Source organism: Nycticebus coucang, chromosome 14 (assembly GCF_027406575.1).
Source record: "Nycticebus coucang isolate mNycCou1 chromosome 14, mNycCou1.pri, whole genome shotgun sequence".
Lineage (NCBI taxonomy): Eukaryota > Metazoa > Chordata > Mammalia > Primates > Lorisidae > Nycticebus > Nycticebus coucang.
Genome location: NC_069793.1, coordinates 63247490 through 63267224, shown reverse-complemented (window position 1 = coordinate 63267224; position 19735 = coordinate 63247490). Strand labels below are relative to the sequence as shown.

The 19735-nt window shown below is 38.8% G+C and overlaps 1 protein-coding gene across 1 annotated transcript; it reads left to right on the top strand.

Annotated features, from left to right (window-relative positions):
• The first annotated feature begins 4190 nt into the window (after positions 1 to 4190).
• LOC128564495 (olfactory receptor 52R1) lies at positions 4191 to 5144 on the top strand. Its single transcript, XM_053559957.1, has one exon. The coding sequence runs from the start codon at positions 4197 to 4199 to the stop codon at positions 5142 to 5144; it is 948 nt and encodes a 315-aa protein (XP_053415932.1). The 5' UTR covers positions 4191 to 4196.
• Positions 5145 to 19735: the final 14591 nt, after the last annotated feature.

Here is a 19735-nt window from a genome sequence, read left to right as displayed (position 1 = left end):
TGTAGCATTTGATATTTTGCCCTCTGTTCAAATAAATCTTTAGTTTTACTTTTAAATGTTTATTTTTCAATTATTCTTTTGATATCTCACCATACATCAGATTAATAAAATCAAGAAGTAGGAAGAAAAATAATTGAGAGAATACCAATAGGACCCTACATAGAGATTGTAAGAGAGGATGGTCCATGTAGAGTTTAACGTTCAAGTTGAGTTAGGAGGCTTACCAAGTCTCAGAAATGACTATGGAACCACCTCCATTGGAATTTTTTTGCCTCCTTGTATGATCGCCCACTCAAAAGTGGGGGGCCTTGGAACCATACTTACTTCAGAAAATACTATACATGGTCAATATCCTCATTAAACCCACCCTACGTGTATCTACATGCTCCTATACAAACGCACTAATAGGCAACTTCATACTTTCAGGTATCTAGTAGTCATGTGGCTTCACAAACCATGTGTATTAAATGACATTTTCCCTAATAGCATGATGGTAGCACACTAATTACACATACTTAATGTGAGTATTTATACTTTCACATATACACATGCTTATACAAACACATAGATTCCTAAATGCAAATCCATCCCATCCCTTATGGTTGTATTTAACAAACCTTTCAGATATATACCTCAACTTATATATGACAACATACTTCTACAGTGCATAAACTAGACTTTCAATTTTATTATTTCAGATTAATATGAGGGTTCAAATGATTAGGTTACATTGTTTGCACTTGTTAGGCAAAGTACAAGTTGTAGTTGAGCCCTTCATCTGGGGTTGTATTGTATACCCTTCCACTGTGTCCATCAGGTAAGAGTTTACCAATCACCTCCGTCTACCCTCTCCCCTTTCTCTCCTCTCCCCTCCCCTCCCCTCCACTCCCTTCTCCTCACCATTTGAATTTAATTGTGTTTTTTACTCTTGTGGGCATGCAGTTATCTATCTATTTGTCTCATATTATTTGAGTATGTTGGGTACTTGTTTTTCCACTTTTGTGAAACTTTACTGAGAAGAATTTTTTTTTTTAATTTCAGGTTGATATGAGGGTATGAATGTTTAGGTTACACTGTTTGCATTTCTTAGGTATAGTTCAAGTTGTGGTTGAGCCTTTAACCCAGGAGATGTGTTGTATAACTTTACACTGTGTGCATTAGATGAACACTTACCATTCTCCCTCCTCCCCTTTCCCTTTCCCTCCCCCACTTGAATTTAATTGTGTTTTTCCTCGTGTGGTATGTAATTGTTTATTTATTGGTATCGTTGAATACTTGCTTTTCCATTTTTGTGATGCTTTACTAAGTAGGATGTGTCTCAACTCCGTGCAGGCAAATACAAAAGATGTAAATTCCCTGTTTTTTATGACTAAATAGTATTCCATGGTGTACAAGTACCACAGTTTATTAATCCATTCATGTGTTGGTAGGTACTTGGGTTGATTCCACATCCTGGTGATTGTGAATTGAACTATGATGAACATTCTAGTGCAAATGTCCTTATGGTAAAATTATTAAGTTTTTCTTCTGGGTAGATATTTAGTAATGGGATTGCAGGATCAAATGGAAGATTTCCTTTAACTCTTTGATGATTCTCCATATTTCTTTCCATAGAGGCTGTATTAGTTTGCAATTCTACCAGGCATGTAAAAGTGTTCTGGTCTCACTACACCCATACCAGCATCTGCAGCTTTGGGATTTTGTGATGTGGGCTATTCTCACTGGGGTTAAGTGATATCTGGAACAGATCCTGAATAGCCAATGCAATTGTAAGAAATAAAAGCAAATCTGGGAGCATCACATTGCTAGATTTCAGGTTATACTTCTCATCTTTAGGGATCAAGACAGCATGGTACTGGCAGAAAAATGGAGGTATAGATCTATGGAATAGAAAAGAAACCCTAGAGATGAAACCAGCCACATAGTGCTATCTGATGTTTAATAAATCAAACAAAGCATAAGTTGGGGGAAAATAATTCCTATTTAATAAATCGTTCTGGGAAAGCTAGTTAGCCACATGTAGAAACTGAAATTGGACTCACACCTCTCATCATTAATAAAAACTGATTTTTGGAGAATAAAAAAAAAGAATGTTTTTTGAAGTCCATGCAGGTAAACACAAGTCCCCATCGTTTTATGGCTGAATAGTATTCCAGGTTATCCATGTATCTTTCAAGTTTAAATATTCATACTCTGACTACAAGAATATATGAATACAGAAGAGCTCACTTCATTCACACAAACATTCAAATCCTCTGCCTTGTCTCACACATAGGAGAGAGGAAAGCCAGGGGTTAGTGCTTCAGCTCTAGTCCCCTGTCTCAGGAAGTAGTGCCCAGTCTCAGAGGAAGCCAGTATGCATATGAGACAGTGGGGGAGGTGAAAGGGGAGGGAGAAGGAATGCTGGGGGAAGGGAAAGGCTACATGCAGTCCTTTAAATAGTCCCTGATCTGAAGTCTCTACCAAAAGCTGAATTTCAGGAGCTTGTTAGAACTGGTTATGGTTATGCCCTGCTTGATCCAAGACAGAGAACAGCACAGGGTGAGTGATTCCCTGTGCCTCGGTCACTCATCCCTTCCCAGAGTAGCAGGACTCAGAGGCCGTGAAAAGCAGGAAGGCCAGGCAATGTATACTTACTGGGAACACCAGGAATCCGTGACTGTGCAGCTTCATTCTGAGATGGGGAGAAGACTCAGTGCTCCTACTGAGTCCTCCAGGAGACTGTAGGAAGGTAGGATATCGGCCTCTGTACACAACCTCTTGTGAAGGAGTTTGGCACTCACCCCACCCTGCTCCAGCTGAATTGCTTCACAATTTATTTTCAAAGCCATCATGAGAAAGGAGAGTCTGAATTTCCCTGAAGCTATTCCTTAGTAAGATTTCAACCCATTTTATTTTTTATCCCTTTATTGGCTTGAGTAAAACAGCTGATTTATGGACTTACTATTTCCAAATAATGGGTATAATAATTGATATCCAACAAAGCCAGTGAGTAATTTCACTAGATTTAAACCCAGGCTCACAGATAAAACTGAGTTATACTCCATAGAGAACATGGTTCTTATAACTATTTTTTGTGAACCAAAAGTTAAGCACCAGTTTTAGAATTTTTATTTCATTCCGAGGAACAGAAAAACTGGATCTAAAGTTAAAAGTTTGATCATCCTAGCTATAGTATTTGAAAAGTACATAACAACTTCAACTTTTAGTATGTTTTATGCTCATAATAGTTGTAGCCAATCAAATAGTAAAAAAGAACACATTTAGTAGCATTTTAAGGGAGGAAAGAGTATTGAGGAAGAAGGGAAATTATATTATTCTTCTTTTCTCTAACTTTTTGAGAATTGTTTTTTGTTTTCTACCTACATAATAGCTATAGTTTTGCTTAAAACAGGTACTGTTACCTTGAGAATGGTGAAAATTCAAAATTACACTTTATTTGTGGTCAAGGAGCTCTGCTCTATTCCTTTCTGCCTGGAAAAGTAGGGAAAAGTAGAACAGTATGAATTAACAGTACAATGGCTAAATTGACTAGTTGGAACAGAGACCATTTGACCTATAATTCCTCAAAGTTTTATGACCTTACCTTTGACAGTAAAAAGTTTAGAAACCATTAATCTAGGAGGAGGCTATACTAATGATAATACATTTAATTGGAGGTGTACAATTGGTCACTCAGTTATTACCAACAGAAAACCTCATGGTAGTAACCTAAAGTCAAAAATAACTCAACATCAAGACATAAATTACCCTACTTGATTCCCATTCTAAAATTTACCAAAACAGCTGAACGGGGGGATTAAAAAGTACTTGTGGAAAAAGTTCAATGAATTAGTTATTATAAAGAGTAGAAACGCAGGGATTACTATGACATTATTTGCCAAGACAGTTTTCTCTCAACAGATTCTACTTTCAAGGAAAGTATTTATTCTTGAAAAATAATTACACTTGCACTCAGGATGGAGTATTCCATTTCGATGACATAAATATGAATAAAGAATGAAGAGTATTATTTAATGCTGCAAAATTTTATTATAAATACAGTGGAAATTATTCCAGTTTATCTTGAAACGCATTGTCCCTGTTAGCTAATTGTCTCATTTAAAAGATTTATAAATAATAATCATACTTGCTTTGATTGTTGTCACCTGCAGAGAGTGGATTACCTTCCCAATGGAGAACACATTAGTCACCCTATGGCGTTACCTTCAGGGAACAGCTCCTCTCATCCTGTGTCCTTCATCCTGCTTGGAATCCCAGGACTGGAGAGCATCCAATTTTGGATTGCCTTTCCATTCTGTGCCATGTATATTGTGGCTGTGCTTGGGAACATCACTCTCCTTCATATAATCCGAATTGACCACACCCTGCATGAGCCCATGTACCTCTTTCTGGCCATGCTGGCTGTCACTGACCTGGTCCTCTCCTCCTCCACCCAGCCCAAGATGTTGGCCATATTCTGGCTCCACGCCCACGAGATTGAATATCATGCCTGCCTCATCCAGGTGTTCTTCATCCATACCTTTTCTTCAGTGGAGTCTGGGGTGCTCATGGCAATGGCCTTGGACCGCTATGTGGCTATCTGCTTCCCACTCCGGCACTCCAGCATCCTGACCCCATCGGCAGTGATCAAACTGGGGGCCGTCGTGCTGATGAGAGGGCTGCTCTGGGTGAGCCCCTTCTGCTTCATGGTCTCCAGGATGCCCTTCTGCCACAGCCGGGTCATTCCCCAGTCGTACTGTGAGCACATGGCTGTGCTGAAGTTGGTATGTGCTGATACTAGAGTAAATCGTGGGTACGGGCTCTTTGTGGCCTTCTCTGTTGGTGGTTTTGACATGATTGTCATCAGTATATCGTATGTGATGATTCTGAGAGCCGTGCTGAGGTTGCCCTCAGGTGAAGCTCGCCTCAAGGCTTTTGGCACTTGTGCCTCCCACATCTGTGTTATCTTGGCTTTGTATATCCCAGCCCTTTTTTCTTTTCTCACCCACCGTTTTGGCCATCATGTGCCCCACATGGTACACATCTTGTTTGCTAATCTCTATCTCCTGGTGCCTCCAATGCTCAACCCCATCATCTATGGGGTTAGAACCAAACAGATCAGGGACAGGGTTGTCCGAGGATGTTGTGGAAAAGACCTGTGACCCAAGTTATCACAACATCACCACCAGTGCTTTTCTCCCACTAGTCTGGAGATGTAAATAAAACAAGTTTGACAACCTATGACATTTCATCACAAAACCAACTCAATAAACCTCTGGTACAGAGGTAAGAGGAAGCATTTTTACGATACCCAGAACAAAATGACTGTGAGAATTGTGATGGATTATTGACCTATGTTTGTCATCAAAGAAAATAATAAGAAGACTTTTACCTATTAAATCAGGGAATGTATGAAAAGAATGTCACCTTCTACAAACAATGTCGTAATAATAAAGCAATAATATTATTTTTGTATTACTGGTAGTGGTATAAATGGGTAGACTTTGCAAAAAAGAAAATCAGAAATTTGCATCTCATACTTTAAAAGTACATATATTTTACCATCTGAAAATCCACATAGAAATTAAATCTTAGAAGCAAAAAATACATGATATCATGCATAAAATCTTCTACCATGTATAAAAACACAACAGAAAACAATTTATCTATTGTCCTATAAGCAACATAAGAAGCAATGGGCAAATCAATTATCAGGTGCTATTTATCTATTTTATTTGCAATGAGTTTCTGAAGGTGAGTATAATGGTCAAGATATAGTATTAAATAAAAAAAAATCAATTGCCTATAATGTTTGATGCCAATTTTAAAACATAACACATATGTATAGAAAGAGCTTCCAGAAATACATACAAATGCTTGTCAACCTATTTTGAGCAGTGAGGCTTGTGATGTTTCATTTTCTTTTTGAACCGTTAGTGTATTTTAAAAAATTATTTTGGATTGAGGAAGTTTTAGTATGAGAAAAAAGTAATTAAAGTGACAATGAATGTGAGCAGAAGTTAATTCAGTGCCAAAACGGAGTGTGGTGGAGCGGGCAGTCTGAGAGGACAAGGGAGGAGATGAAGGTCCATAAAGGCCAGAACATTTAGAAGTTAAACGGCTGCAGACCTGGTCCTCCATTAGCAGCTTCTTGAAACGGCTAACAGAGGACCATGAAGGCTAATGTTTTGGTCTCTCTTCTCCATAATTTGCTGATTTCTGAATTTTAGAAAAAAAAAAGGTTTTTAGAAAAGAGTGAAGAAGAAGGTTCATCAGAAGATACTATATTGGTTTAAGATGGTGGGAATGTTGCTAGAAATTTTAATAACATTTTAATAGTAATTTTCTTTTGAATTGACATTTTAAGCTGTTTTGTTTCCTTTCATATCATTGTACTTGAGTTAATAACTTCCTCACTGCTCTTTTCTACATAAGCCAATGGTGAAGAAGGTGCTAGAATTCAGAGTCTTACAGTACCAAAGTCAACATTAGATAAAAGCTCTTTGAGAGGAGCCAGAAACAATTTTTGCTTCTTCCAGAAGAAACAGATTACTGGAGTCTGGAAATGCCCCAAGAGAAAGTAGATGTTCTGAAGGAGAATTTTTATTCTTCCCAAATTTCACAGTTGAAGGGACTATAATCCCTTTACAAGCAAATAGGTTAAACAATGTGAGATTCTTTCTTTCTCTTTTTAAAATTAGCTTTATTATTGTAATACTTGTAACAATAAAATGTCTGAATTTGGTACATAGCTTGATGAGTTCTAATATCAATGCAGCCAGCAGCGTCTCAATCAAGAAGCAGACTGTTTCCATTATTTCACAAAATTTATCTTGCCCCTTTATGGTCAATTAGCTCCCCTCCACCACAACGAGGAAACCTTGATCTGATATTTTTCACTGTAGACTGATTTTGATGGCCTTAGAAATATATATAAATAGGCTCAGTGCCCCTAGCACAGTGGTTCAGCGCCAGCCACACACACCGAGAGTGGCGGGTTTGAACCTGGCCCAGGCCAGCTAAACAACAATGACAACTGCAACAAAAAACAGCTGGGTGTTGTAGAGGGCGCCTGAAGTCCCAGCTACTTAGGAGGCTGAGGCAAGAGAATTGCTTAAGCCCAAGAGTTTGAGGTTGCTGTGAGCTGTGACACCATAGCACTCTACTGAGGGTGACATGGTGAGACTCTGTCTCAAAAAAAAAAAAAAAAAAGAAAGAAAGAAAGAAAAGAAAAAGAAATATATATAACAGAAGAATCAGTGACATATTAATTTGAATCTGTTATCTTTTGCTTACTGTAATGTTTCACCCATGCTGTTGTGTGTATTAGTAATATATTTCCTATTTTTTGCAAGAAGTATAGTCTGTGTTGTCAACAGAGTTGCACTGGTATATTGATTCCTCTCTCCTTTTATCCCGCCCTTTTTAGTCTTTTAATTTTGAACATGCCGACCTGTCATCTGTCTTCAGGCTTTGCTCTCACTCATCTCACTTCTCCAATGGTTCTTCTATAGGGCATTTTGAGTCCCTGTCATCATCCTCCAAGTCTCAGCAAGTGCCATCTTCCCGGGGAGATGCTTTTTAATCTACCTGTCTTGACTAGATCCTGAGCCACACATTCATTCCATCAATTCAAATATTTTGCTTCTTTTCCTATCACTTATCACAATATATAATTATTTTTATTACTCATTTATCATCTGTCCCTATGACTTGAGTAAACTTTCATGAAAGTCCAATATAGTAATTCACTCATCTGTCTTAAAATCCAACACATAACAGCAACAACAACAAAAGCCACATAATGAATGAATAAATTTAAAAGTTTACACTGTCTGATACCATTGCTGCTACAGTTTCAATACTGTCTAAAAGATGGAATTTACAGTTCCAGTTTTGCCTCATTCCTCCAAAACTGAATAAAGTACCAGACCTCTTAGTCCTAAGGACTCCTTTCATTATCCTCACAAATTAAAATTTTGAAGGGCATCATGAAATAAAATCAATTTGTTATACAAATAACAAGTGTTCTCTTACTCCTTTTTAATAAAAATTAAAATACTTGTTATGTTTTAAATTTCTGCTTAAACACTGTATCAATCAGTTACTCTTTGCCCAGCATTCTGTGGGAGGATAGGGATAGAACAGGGAACAATAGAAACTGACAAGCAGAGCATCTCATTTGAGTGATTTTCCCCCAAAATCAAAAATTGAATACCTATGATTCTGGCCCCATTATAGAAACTAATGATTTAAACTGTGTAGATCTATCACGACTGAAAATCAAACATCTTCATGAAGCCATTTACAGAAGCCATAAAGTGAGAACTCTGAGGGAGAGACTTGATTTCCTATTTGTTGATGGGCAGTGTCATCGCAATGCCTCTCTTCTCTCAAACAATACAAAACTTCTGATCATATAGATTAAGGGAGGCCAGACAGAACCTTAGCAAAGGCAGGCCTGCCAAATAAGCTTCTTGCAACTATTAGGTGTTACTCAGTGCCAAACATGAATGACTTAATAAAATAAATTTGATATTCTTTTGCAATACCTACTTAAGTAAGAGAAATTGATACATTGATGCATTGCTATCACGGTGCAATTGGATCAAGAAAACAACCATTTCAATTATCTTCTCAATGCATGTCATTGATGTAAAAATGTCATATGGAACAAAAAAGGCAGAGATGTTATTTCAGAATGGTATTATACTCCAAAACAGGAATTTGAGGCTTAATCATCTTTCCCCAGCTATTCAAAGGACAGCCGAGATTCAAATCTTTTCTCAATTAACTACCCATAATTTAAAATCTGTTAAATAGGTCAAAGGAATGAGAACTTTCTGAACTAATGATATTGATGAGCTCTTTAACTAGAGTTAGGGTGAGGGTTGAGGGGCAAGTTAAATAAAGGCAGTCCTTGAGCAGCTGACTGTGGCTAACCCCTTTTACCACAGAAGAGAGAGAGTGACTGAGACTACAAATGTTTTATAATTCTTTGCAGTTTACTTCCAACGTTTTTGGCATTTGGTGCTCTATTAATGTCTCTTTAGGCCAGAAAGGTAAAATTCTGTGAATGACTTATAGTGCTGTGCACACAGCATCTGAGCCAGCTGAAGGCTGAGAAGTTAAGAAATGACTCTGCTGTCTGACTCTTGCAGTTGATGACCGGTCTCTACCCAGCAAAGAGCTGGTAACATGAAAAGAAGGCAAGTGGGCCCAGACACTAAGGGCTGGTGGTGAAGACAGAATACAAAGTTTAACTGCTTTAGATTCTAGAAGAATTGCAGACAATTTTCTGCCCGAGAACTCATTGTTACCTCAAAAAGGAATAATTACTCCATAAAAGGAGTAGTTTTTTATTATTAGGTATAAATTGTGAGTCCCAGCCTTTCTCACACACTATTCTGTTTTTTGTTGAACTTGACAATCTATTTGGAGATGAGCTTGGTGCAGAACACAGGTAGTGAGTTCAGAGATCTAAGGGATAGAGACACACACATAAACGATTGTTGGCATCTTTGCATTTATTCAATGCCTAGCATGTAGTACTAAGTACAAACGATCATTTATTCCCTTGCCTGTCAGGTTGTATTCTCTGTATCTTTAAATTGCATTTTGAGAAAATGTAATTTTCTAGGAAAATACACTCCTGTTTTTATATTACCTTTAAGAAATGAGAGAAAGTGTATTGAGGATAAAATCATGAGGATGGAGCTAGGAGAGGCTGGTGAGGATGTGCCTGCTGTGAGCATTTGAACTATCACCAAGTAAGTCTGTGACTACACAACCAGTATGAGAGCATATGGTTCCCCAAGGAAAGTCACCCTCCTGAAAGATGTAGAAGATATAAAAGTAAATGTAAAAATGCCATAAGGGAGTGAGGGTAGATGTGTGCACCACTGTGCTGACAGAGGAATAGAAGGAAAAGGAGATCAAGACAAAGCAAACGAAGCTTAACTAACTTGAAAGAGAAGCTAAAGAAGATACTGACAAGTAGCTAAAGAGATACTGACAGACATGGGATACTTTGGGAGCAGCAGAGAGGATTTTCCTCTGGGTAGAAGGAGAATACAGACTGAGGAGCTTGCCTATTGGGGGCTATTCTCTGAAAGAAGTCACAAGAACTAGAGAGTGTAACTTGAGGTCACTTCAGTGATGTTCTCAAATGTCTCAGGAAAGTTTCTGCAGCCCTGACCCAGGCACCTTCAGCCCCCGGGACAATTCTCCCTGTCCCCGTAATTTGTGTTGCTGAGCCAGCTTCCCCAACTTGGGCACTCTGACGGTCCACCAGGACTTACCTCCATCTGCTTAGTATCAAGGAGGCAATGTCTTCCCTCTGTCATCTCCAGACAGAACTTCTCATTCTCTGGGGAAAGCCCACATTTGTGACTCTGATCCAGCAGTGTGCTATAAACAGATGGGTAGTGACATTCAGATTCCCCTACAGGGTCCCCCAGGCATTACCTGGGCTGCATGAAGAGCTGAGGCTTTGCTTCCATCCTGTTTAAAAGATACTAAACAAAAAGCTCAGGTTCTTTGGCACTCCACTTTCTCACCACTTTCATGTTTTAGCTGTGCCGAGCAAGAAGTTGAACTTCCACTCCCTACCCAGCATCAAGGAGATGGTGGGATGTGGGATTATTCTGTGCTCCATTCCTATTCCTCATTGTCTCAGGGGCTCAGTGGGGAGGCAGTAAGAGGCAGTGATAGGCAGGTCTGCTCAGAGCTCTGGACACCACTCCTACCACTCTAATCTAGCATCCACAGGGCTAAGTGAAGAACTTTCTTTCTGCCACCTCCCTGAAACAATGGGATAGTGTGATTCAGCACTGCACGCCCCTTTTCTATGCTGCTGATAGGGACCAGTGAAGAGTAAGCCACACCAGCACTTGAGCCAATGTTCCACTTTTGCTGGGAAGGTACCAGAGGGGATTGATGAAGATGGCCTTCCCCTCCACCTATGTGCAATGAAATGCTGTGAATCAGCACTCCTCTTTGCTGAAGAGTATCTGTAAGCCCAGCAGGAAGTTACCTATGTGCTACATCTAAGTAGAGTGGCTGCCTGCTACATAGAATGTGAAATAGAATCTAGAGTTTCACAACAGAATACCCAGTTTTCCCAGGATGCAATAAAAATCATTAACCATACCGAGATAATTATGACTTGAATGAGAAAAGATAGTCAACAAACACAATCCTGGAGATAAGTTAGGTGCTGGAATTATCTGACAAGATGTTAAAGTAGCCATTATAAACCACAACTAGGACTACGCCTTACAATGGAACAAGGTAATCTAATCACAAATACTGTGCATTAATCTAAAATTAAACAAGGAGAAAAACCAGATTATAAAAAGGCTTATGACTGTCTTACAATCAAATTGATTAAAATTTGGATTTCTTTTTAAGCTTTTATTAAAAAGCATTTTCTATAATAAATTAAAAGTAGAAAATTTTAGCACAGAAACAGAAGATATAAAAATGTACCAGAGAAATAATTTTACAGAAATAAAAAATAGAATAACTGAAAAAAAAAAATCCCTTTAATGAATAGGCATGATGGAATTACCATAGCAGAGGAAATTAGTGAACTTTAAGATAGAAAACAGATATTACCCAATCTGAACAACAGAGAAATACAGTGAAGAATGAAAATAAGGAGAGCCTCAAGGACCTCTTCATAGGGAGAATACCACACACAGCTTTATAACTCAGAAGGAAAGCAAAAATGTGGGCTGAAATTATTGAAATAACAGTGAAAAATTTCCCCAATTAGATGAAAAGTATCAACTTACAGATTCAAGAAGCTGAATGACTCTCAGATTGAGTCACTATCAACCAAAGTGAAAGTGACTGACTCTCAACCAAAAGAAGGGAACACTTCTACACTGCTGGTGGGAATGCAAGCTAATACAACCTTTTTGGAAAAAAGTTTGGAGAACACTCAAGGAACTAAGAGTAGACCTTTACTGTTCAATTCTGCAATTCCTCTACTAGGTATATACCCAGAAGATCAAAAATTATTTTACAACAGAGGCATTTGCACCAGAATTTTTATTGCAGCTCAATTTGTAATAGCCAAGACATGAAAACAGCCCAAGTGCCCATCGACCCATGAATGAGTTAACAAATTGTGGTATATGTACACCACGGAATACTATGCAGCCATAAAAGATGGAGACTACATGTCTTTTGTGTCTGCCTGAATGGATCTGGAACATATTCCTCTTAGTAAAGTAGCTTAAGAATGGAAAAAAAAAATTATCCAGGGTACTCAATACTACCATGAAATCAATATATAATCACCTACACATTCATATGAATGGCAAAACATAACCATAGTCCAAAAAGTAGAAGAGAAAAGGAGAGAGAGGGGAAGGGAAGGGGGATGTGGGAGGAGGGAGGATATTAGGGATGACCTCCCTTAATGTGCATGAGGTAATGGTACATTTCAAAACTATTAAGAAATTAGTATAACTCTGATGGTGGTGTTAGTTCAATGTAAGCATTTCAAAAAGAGACAAAAAAAATATTTAATAGAGAAAAATGAGAGTTATTTAAATGTTTGACAGTATGGGATCAGTACATATGGTGTTATATCACCACTATGAAATATTTAGTCATCTCCTTTTGTTTTCCAAGAAATATTTATAGAGTAATAACTGTGTATGTGGTATTGTGCTAGACTAGGGCTGCCTTAAGGGAGCTATGTAGTAATACAAGTGCACTGTATTTAATTCATGATAAATGAGTAGATTTTTAGCTGCCCTTGCCACATAAAGAAACAAAAAATTGGGTAACTATGTGAGATGGTGGATATGTCAGCACAGTAACCATTTTATCGTCTCTATACACCCCATAACATGTTGTATACTTTAAACATACACAATTTTAATTTATTTTAAATAAAGCACAATTTCTTGAAATAGGGAAAATATAAAAGAGCTATGTGATTTACAGAATATTTATTACCATGAAAAATTCCTATATTATGAAATTAAAGAAAAAAAGCATGGCAAATGTACAGCATGACCTCAAATTATAAGTATCCAAAAGTAGAGAAAAATAATCTTGGTGGTTTATCAAAGAAAATGTTCTGTGATAATCACTGGATGATCGAATCAAAGCATTAGTTTTATAGACAATATAAATGCATTTAAAATGGACTTGATTTTGTTCATTATCATATTAGGGTGTTGTCAATTCAGTTAGCATGTAAGTCATGTTGGTTGAATGCATGGAAAATGAATAAAAGAATGCAGGATAGAATCTCTAGGATTCTAGCTCCTACAGTGTCCTGGAAGTGAGGATTGAAGAGGATGATATGGAGCAAGATTTGGGTTCTTGCTGCAGATTCTTAACCCTGTTCCCACCCTCTGCCTCCTCCACCCTAGCCTGTCCCTGCTGAATCCATTCTCCCACTAAATCCTATTTCCCAAGCACATGGAGCCTCGCAAGCAGGATTCTCACAGTGGATTCCCAGCGTCCATGCAGGGAAAGAGTTAAGAGCTTTACAATTGTGTCACAGGCAACAGAGGAGATCCCAGGGGAGAAGAAAGTCACATGGTTAAGTCCATGGTCCCTGAAGACAGAAAGAATAATTTATCCTTGGTTCCTCCTCCAGCTTGGTCCTCCAACCACAGCACACAGCCTGCAGTGTGGAAACACCCTGAGATCAAGGCAGGGACATGGCTGCAGCTGGCATTCCTGATGAGTGACGGGTGCGTTAGAGTGAGGAGAGGTGTAGGTTGGTACTGACCAGCGGAACCTGGTGCTTCTCTGGGACCTTCTGCCGGGGCATGAACTGTGGGATCTGACTGAGTGTGGGGATCAAGGAGGTGACTGAGACACAGAGTTCACTGATGAGAAATGATGATGAATTGCCTTCATCATTTGCCCACTCTTTAGGGGTTTTATTTGGAATTCTCTATTTCCTGAGAGCAGAGTCAGATACCACAGACCAAAATGTTTCTGCAGAAGCTTTGTGGCATTGTGGATGTATTTGTGAAACGGTAAGCAAGAGGACTTGTTTCTAGACTTCCTTACTTAATTTCCTCTGTGACACTGGGAAAACTGCCTTCCCTTCTGGGGCCCTTGTGAATAGTAAGTTACTACATGGCAAGGTTATTCTAATTTTGGTGAGGCTTAAAGCAGGAGTTGGGAAACATTTTTGGTAGAGGACCAGAGCAAATAGTTTAGGCTTCAAATATAGTCTATTCAGTTCTTCTCCATAAAAGCAGCCATCAAGGGTGTGTAAACAAATGGGAATGGCTGTGTCTCAATAAATCCTTATTTATAAAAGCAGTTGGTGGTCAGGATTAGGTCCATAGACTACAGTGTGATGATCACTGGAATTGAGTCCCAACCAGTATTTGCATTTTATATTTCTCACTCTAGGTTAGGCAGTTCAAGACTGAAACTGTTGAAGCAGGCATGTTTCTCCATGAATCATGTTTCTGTGAAAGACTCCTCTTCTGATGTAGGCAAGGGGACTATAAAGCTGGAGGCAGGGGTAAGAAGGTGTCATAAATTATCCATATCAGAGTGAATTTGAGTAATTAATGATTATCTGTGACTTTGTATGGGTATGTGTTTGGTAAAGTTTAGAAGTAGGTGTATGTGAAGCACCATAATGAAGACCTATTTGTGTCAACTGTGAAAATGTGTGTTGGTGTATAAATCTTCATCAGTATTGATGTAAGTGAGTATGTTTGATAGTGACTGTAGAGATGTCTGTGTGTGTAAATATGCATCTGAATGGAAGAGAGGGAGAGAGAGGGAGATATATGTGTATATATATAGTGTAATTTAAGGGAGTTCACAATAGATGACTTTGTTTATGTCCTTGAATCACTATATACATTGTGTGTGTGTGTGTGTGTGTATTTATAGCTGGCAGACCTGGAATCAAACCCAGATAGGTCTGACTCTAAAATCCATATCCTTTTCCTAGATTAAACTATCTTATATGTTTTAAAAGTTGTGGCATAAATAGGAGAATTGAAAGGGAGTGGGATGGAAGTTAGAGAGTCAACATAACAAAATGGATGTTTTTAAAACCAATAGAAGTTTTGGCCCTTGACAGTCTGATTCAAATAGGCTAGCTACTAACAACTTGTTTGTCCTTGGATAAGTTATCTGAGTGTCAGTTTTTTCATCCATAAACTAGTGATAATTACATAGGTTTGGTGTGAGGAATAGAAATAATAGCTATTATTAATAATGGAAGTTGGAGATTATGAATAAGAAGAATTAATAATGGAAGTTGGAAATTATGAATAAGAAGAAAAAAGTGACATTAGATTTAGTAGTTGTGATGTGATAGACCATTTTTGAGAAGGAAGCTTTAGCAGCATGCTGGGGTTACCAGGAAATTGGCAGTGGGTAAAGATAAAGGAGGTGAGAGAACAGATGAAGAGAGAGAACATCCCTTCTTTTATGAAACCCAGGTGAATGGAAGATGAGGCACCTGAACATATTTGCATAGTAAAGAGAAGGACCCAACAGAGAAGGAGAAGTTGACATTACTGGAGACTGACGGATTAATGGGGAGACATAATTAAAGAGAAGAAAGGGAGGTCTGGTGTGCTGATGAAGGGCTTAGCCTTAAACAGGTGGAAGAGGGAAAAGATGAGGTGAATATAAATAAATTTGTAGGTGGCTGAACAAGGGTGGGGGAATTTGAGGGAGTTCACAGTAGATGACTTTGTTTATGTCCTTGAATCAGCAGTCGGGAAATCACAGTCCCCTGATGAATCGAAATAGAGTGGAGCAGGGCAGACACAAAGTGACTAAAGCCACCTTGGGAAGCTGGAGTCCAGTTCCACCATTTGCTGGCCAGGTGACCAGGTGGGTGGGTGCTACTTAAATTCTTTAAGTTTTGTGTGCTCCCCTAAAATGGTTGGATTGACTACAGTTACCTTAGGCTGTGGTGACCCAGCACAGTGGCTTCCTAACTGACCTCTGCCTCATTCTGCAGCCTCCTCCCCTCGCATTCATCTTACACAATACTGCAAGTGAGGGAACTACCTACTCTCAGTGCAAACTTCCACACACCATTCTCTCACTACAAACTCCTCCCACTTCAACATAATCTAAAGTCCTTAGAGGAATACTCAGATCCCTCAGTGATTTGTCCCCTCCCTCACCTGTGTTATTTTCCACCATTTCCTCTTTCCTGTTAACCTTGTATCATTCTAATTTCTTCCAAACCCCTTGTCCTGTCAGATCTCCATAATTTCATTCAAGTTCTTCCCTCATCACATTCCTTTACTTGGCAAGCTCCTACTTACTCTTAATAAGGTGGCACCTTTAGAAAGCCTCTTCTGAGCTCATAGAGAGTTCTCAATGTCCCCCAGCTCCCTGCATTTTGCTTTTCCTCTATAGTGTCTATATTAATAGACAGAGATATTTTGGTTGACTATCTCCCCGATGTAGGTCCTCAAGAAGGATTTGTTAAATTGATAGGCAACTCAGCATTTTTTTTTTTTTGAGATATTCATCACATTTGGGTATTCAAAGTGGAATCTAAAGTGTTTGTTATTCACAAACAGTTATTAACAGTTAATAACAGTTTGTTATTAACTGATTATAACAACCTGAGAATAAGATCTTTGTGATTCTAGATTGGAGGGCCTGTCTTACACATGCTCTAATCCATCCTATTCCCAACTTTAGTTTTAAGGTGAAAAAGAGAGGCTCAGAGCAGGGAAGTCATTTTACTGAGACTACATAGCTAGTGAAAACTGAATAGCTAAGAATCACTACATAGCTAGTGAAAACTGAATAGCAAAGAATCTTAGCTCTATCTCCTGACTTCCTGATTGGTATCCTTTTCACTATTCCAACCAATGGAAAATGATTCTGCTGCCTCCTTCCTTACTCCAACCCCATTCAGCTTTTGGGAAGAGAGAAGAGGTGACTGCCACATCCTGCATACCAATGCACAGGTGACCTGCCCTGGGCATGGCAACTGCCAACTTCACTGGTACCAGCCACTCACTCTTCATTCTGCTGGGCATCCCTGGCTTGGAATACCATCACACATGGATCTCTCTTCCCTTCTTTGTTTCCTGCCTTGTTGCTGTCCTAGGGAATAGCCTCATCTTCATCATCATCACTGAACACAGGCTCCATGAACCCATGTACCTCTTCCTCTGCATGCTGGCTATGACTGACCGCATCCTGTACACTACCATATGTCCAAGGCCTTAGCCATATTCTGGTTCCATGCTGGAACCTCCCTTGATGGCTGTGTCACCCAAATTTTCATCTATGTGACCTCCACCCAATCTCCCTTGATGACTGTGTCTCCCAAATCTTATTCAGCCACGTGACCTTTATTGCTGAATCAGGAATTCTGTTGGCAATAGCATTTGACCATTATGTGGCCATCTGTAACCCACTGCACTATACCACAATGCTCAGTCATGCAGTAATCATAAGGGTTGGCTTGGCTGTGGTCCTAAGAAGCTTCTGTGTGATACTCCCAGATGTGTTTCTGGTGAAGTGACTGCCTTTCTGCCACAGCAATCTGCTGCCACACACCTACTGTGAGTACATGGCCATGGCCAAGTCTGCTTGTGCCAATATTCGTGTCAATGTTTGGTATGGCTTGTCTGTTCTTCTCTACTGTGGTGCTAGATGCCTTGTTCATCTTAGTTTCCTACAGCCTCATCCTCTATGCAGTCTTCCATCTCCCTTCCCGAGGAACTCAGCAAAAGGCTCTGGGTTCATGTGGTTCTCACCTTGGGGTCATTTCCATGTTCTACTTGCCTGGCATCTTTACCATAATCACCCAGAGGTTTGGGCACCATGCGCCTCTTCATACACACATTCTGCTGGCCAATGTTTGCATGTTGGCTCTCCCATGCTGAATCCAATCATTTATGGGATTAAGACCAAGCAGATTCGAGAACGAGTGCTCAGTATTTTGTCTTCACAATGGAAATGATGCTGAATTTGACTGATCAGGTGGTATGTTAACCAACAGAGGGCTTCACAGTTTTTTGACCTGTTTTGTAGAGACTGTGAACAAAGTGACTTGTTTATCACTTTGAATATCATATTTCCATGTGACTTTGAGAAAGTAATATTTAGGAAAGAGCATGAGCTTTTGCATCAGACTTAGGTTTCAATTCCAGCTACACTAATAATGTGTTTGACCTTGGGTTACTTATGCTTTCAGAGACACTTCTTCACATATGCTTAGGGTACTAGAAAAAGAGGAATATCAAAAGCACAGTAACAAAATTAAACAATGAGAAAACTTTATGTACAAAGAGCTTATCCAGAACTTATCCAGGGCATTACAATGAAAACATGACACTTGCTACATTTAATGTCATTTAAAATATATTTTATCAAGTACATTACTTAAACATTAATTTTTATTATATAGTAATATTTTTCCAATTTTAATATCAGATGTATCCAGATGAAATAGAATGATTTTTAAGTATTTCTTCTTTTTCTATTGTCTATAAGATTTGGCATGATCTTTTTTTTGAAATTATATTTTATTTTTATTTATAAATATTAGTTGTCTATTTTTTGAGACTTTGGAAAAAAAGTCAGAAGAAGTTAACTGATGATTTCATACTGCACCTCAGAGTCAAAACATCCTATAATAGATATACTCTTATTTGACAATGTGAATGTTACTTTTGTGCATTACTTATTATTATTACTGCTCAATAAAAAATATATATTTTATCTTGAATTTGATAGGAGACAATGCCATAGACTTCACATGTTTTATGTCTGGATTGTACCTTTATAATAGGGATGTGATAAAAATAATGTGTGAACAGGACCTTGAATATTCATGATACAGAGTAAATGGTGAATACATTCTTTTCTTCCCTTTCCAACTTACCATTATTAAAATTTTGGTATAATAAATTCTCCATCTCCTAATTCAAAAGAAAGCTGTAGAATCAAAAGTGATAAAAAATTCAACAGGCTTTGACCTTTATATGACAATGTTAAATAGTAAATAGAATTAAGATTAGTGCCGATAGAATCTTCCTTTATTTATCAAGAGAATTTTTATGTGACAAGCAAGAGTGTACCTGGTTGACTTGTTAGAGTCCTGGAGGAGGTAAAAGTTAAAATACTGCCCTCTGGAGCAAGATGGCGCCTGAATAACAACTTCTGTGCAACTGCGCACAGTGAGATTGAGTACAAAAGACTTTAGGCATCTCTGGCTGATGGAATCTGCCTAGAAACTTCTCTCTGATGATACATGGAGTCAGCAAATGACTTCTGGACCCCATGAGGACAAAAGCAGTGGAAAACTAGCACGTGGTAGGTTCATTTGTTCAGTTGGAGTCTGCTCTCAGCTATAACCATAGCAACAGCAAGACTGCAAGCAGGAAAAGCCTTACCTGTGTGCTGTTTCTTTTGTTTTTTTTTTTGGACTTGGGCACTCGATTGAACTACCTTGGGAGATCTTGGGTGGGCAGGTGTGTGATGAGTTTGGGCCTTGTCTGGGGCTCTGGAATGAGCCACTGAGCTGGAAAGGAGCTAATATTATTTGGCTGTAGGCTCCCCATACAGACACTGTGGAGGACTTGCCCCTATAGGTCACAGCATGGGGATTGACCAGGAGACATTGGGTGAGTAATCTAGTAACTGAGCTGCCCAAAGGTGGGGGCTGAAACACTGGGAAAGAGCGGAGATCTAAGTGTTTGGCAGATTATAGCCTTGGCCCTCAGTGGCATAGAGTGAGACCAGTTTTGGCGCACTG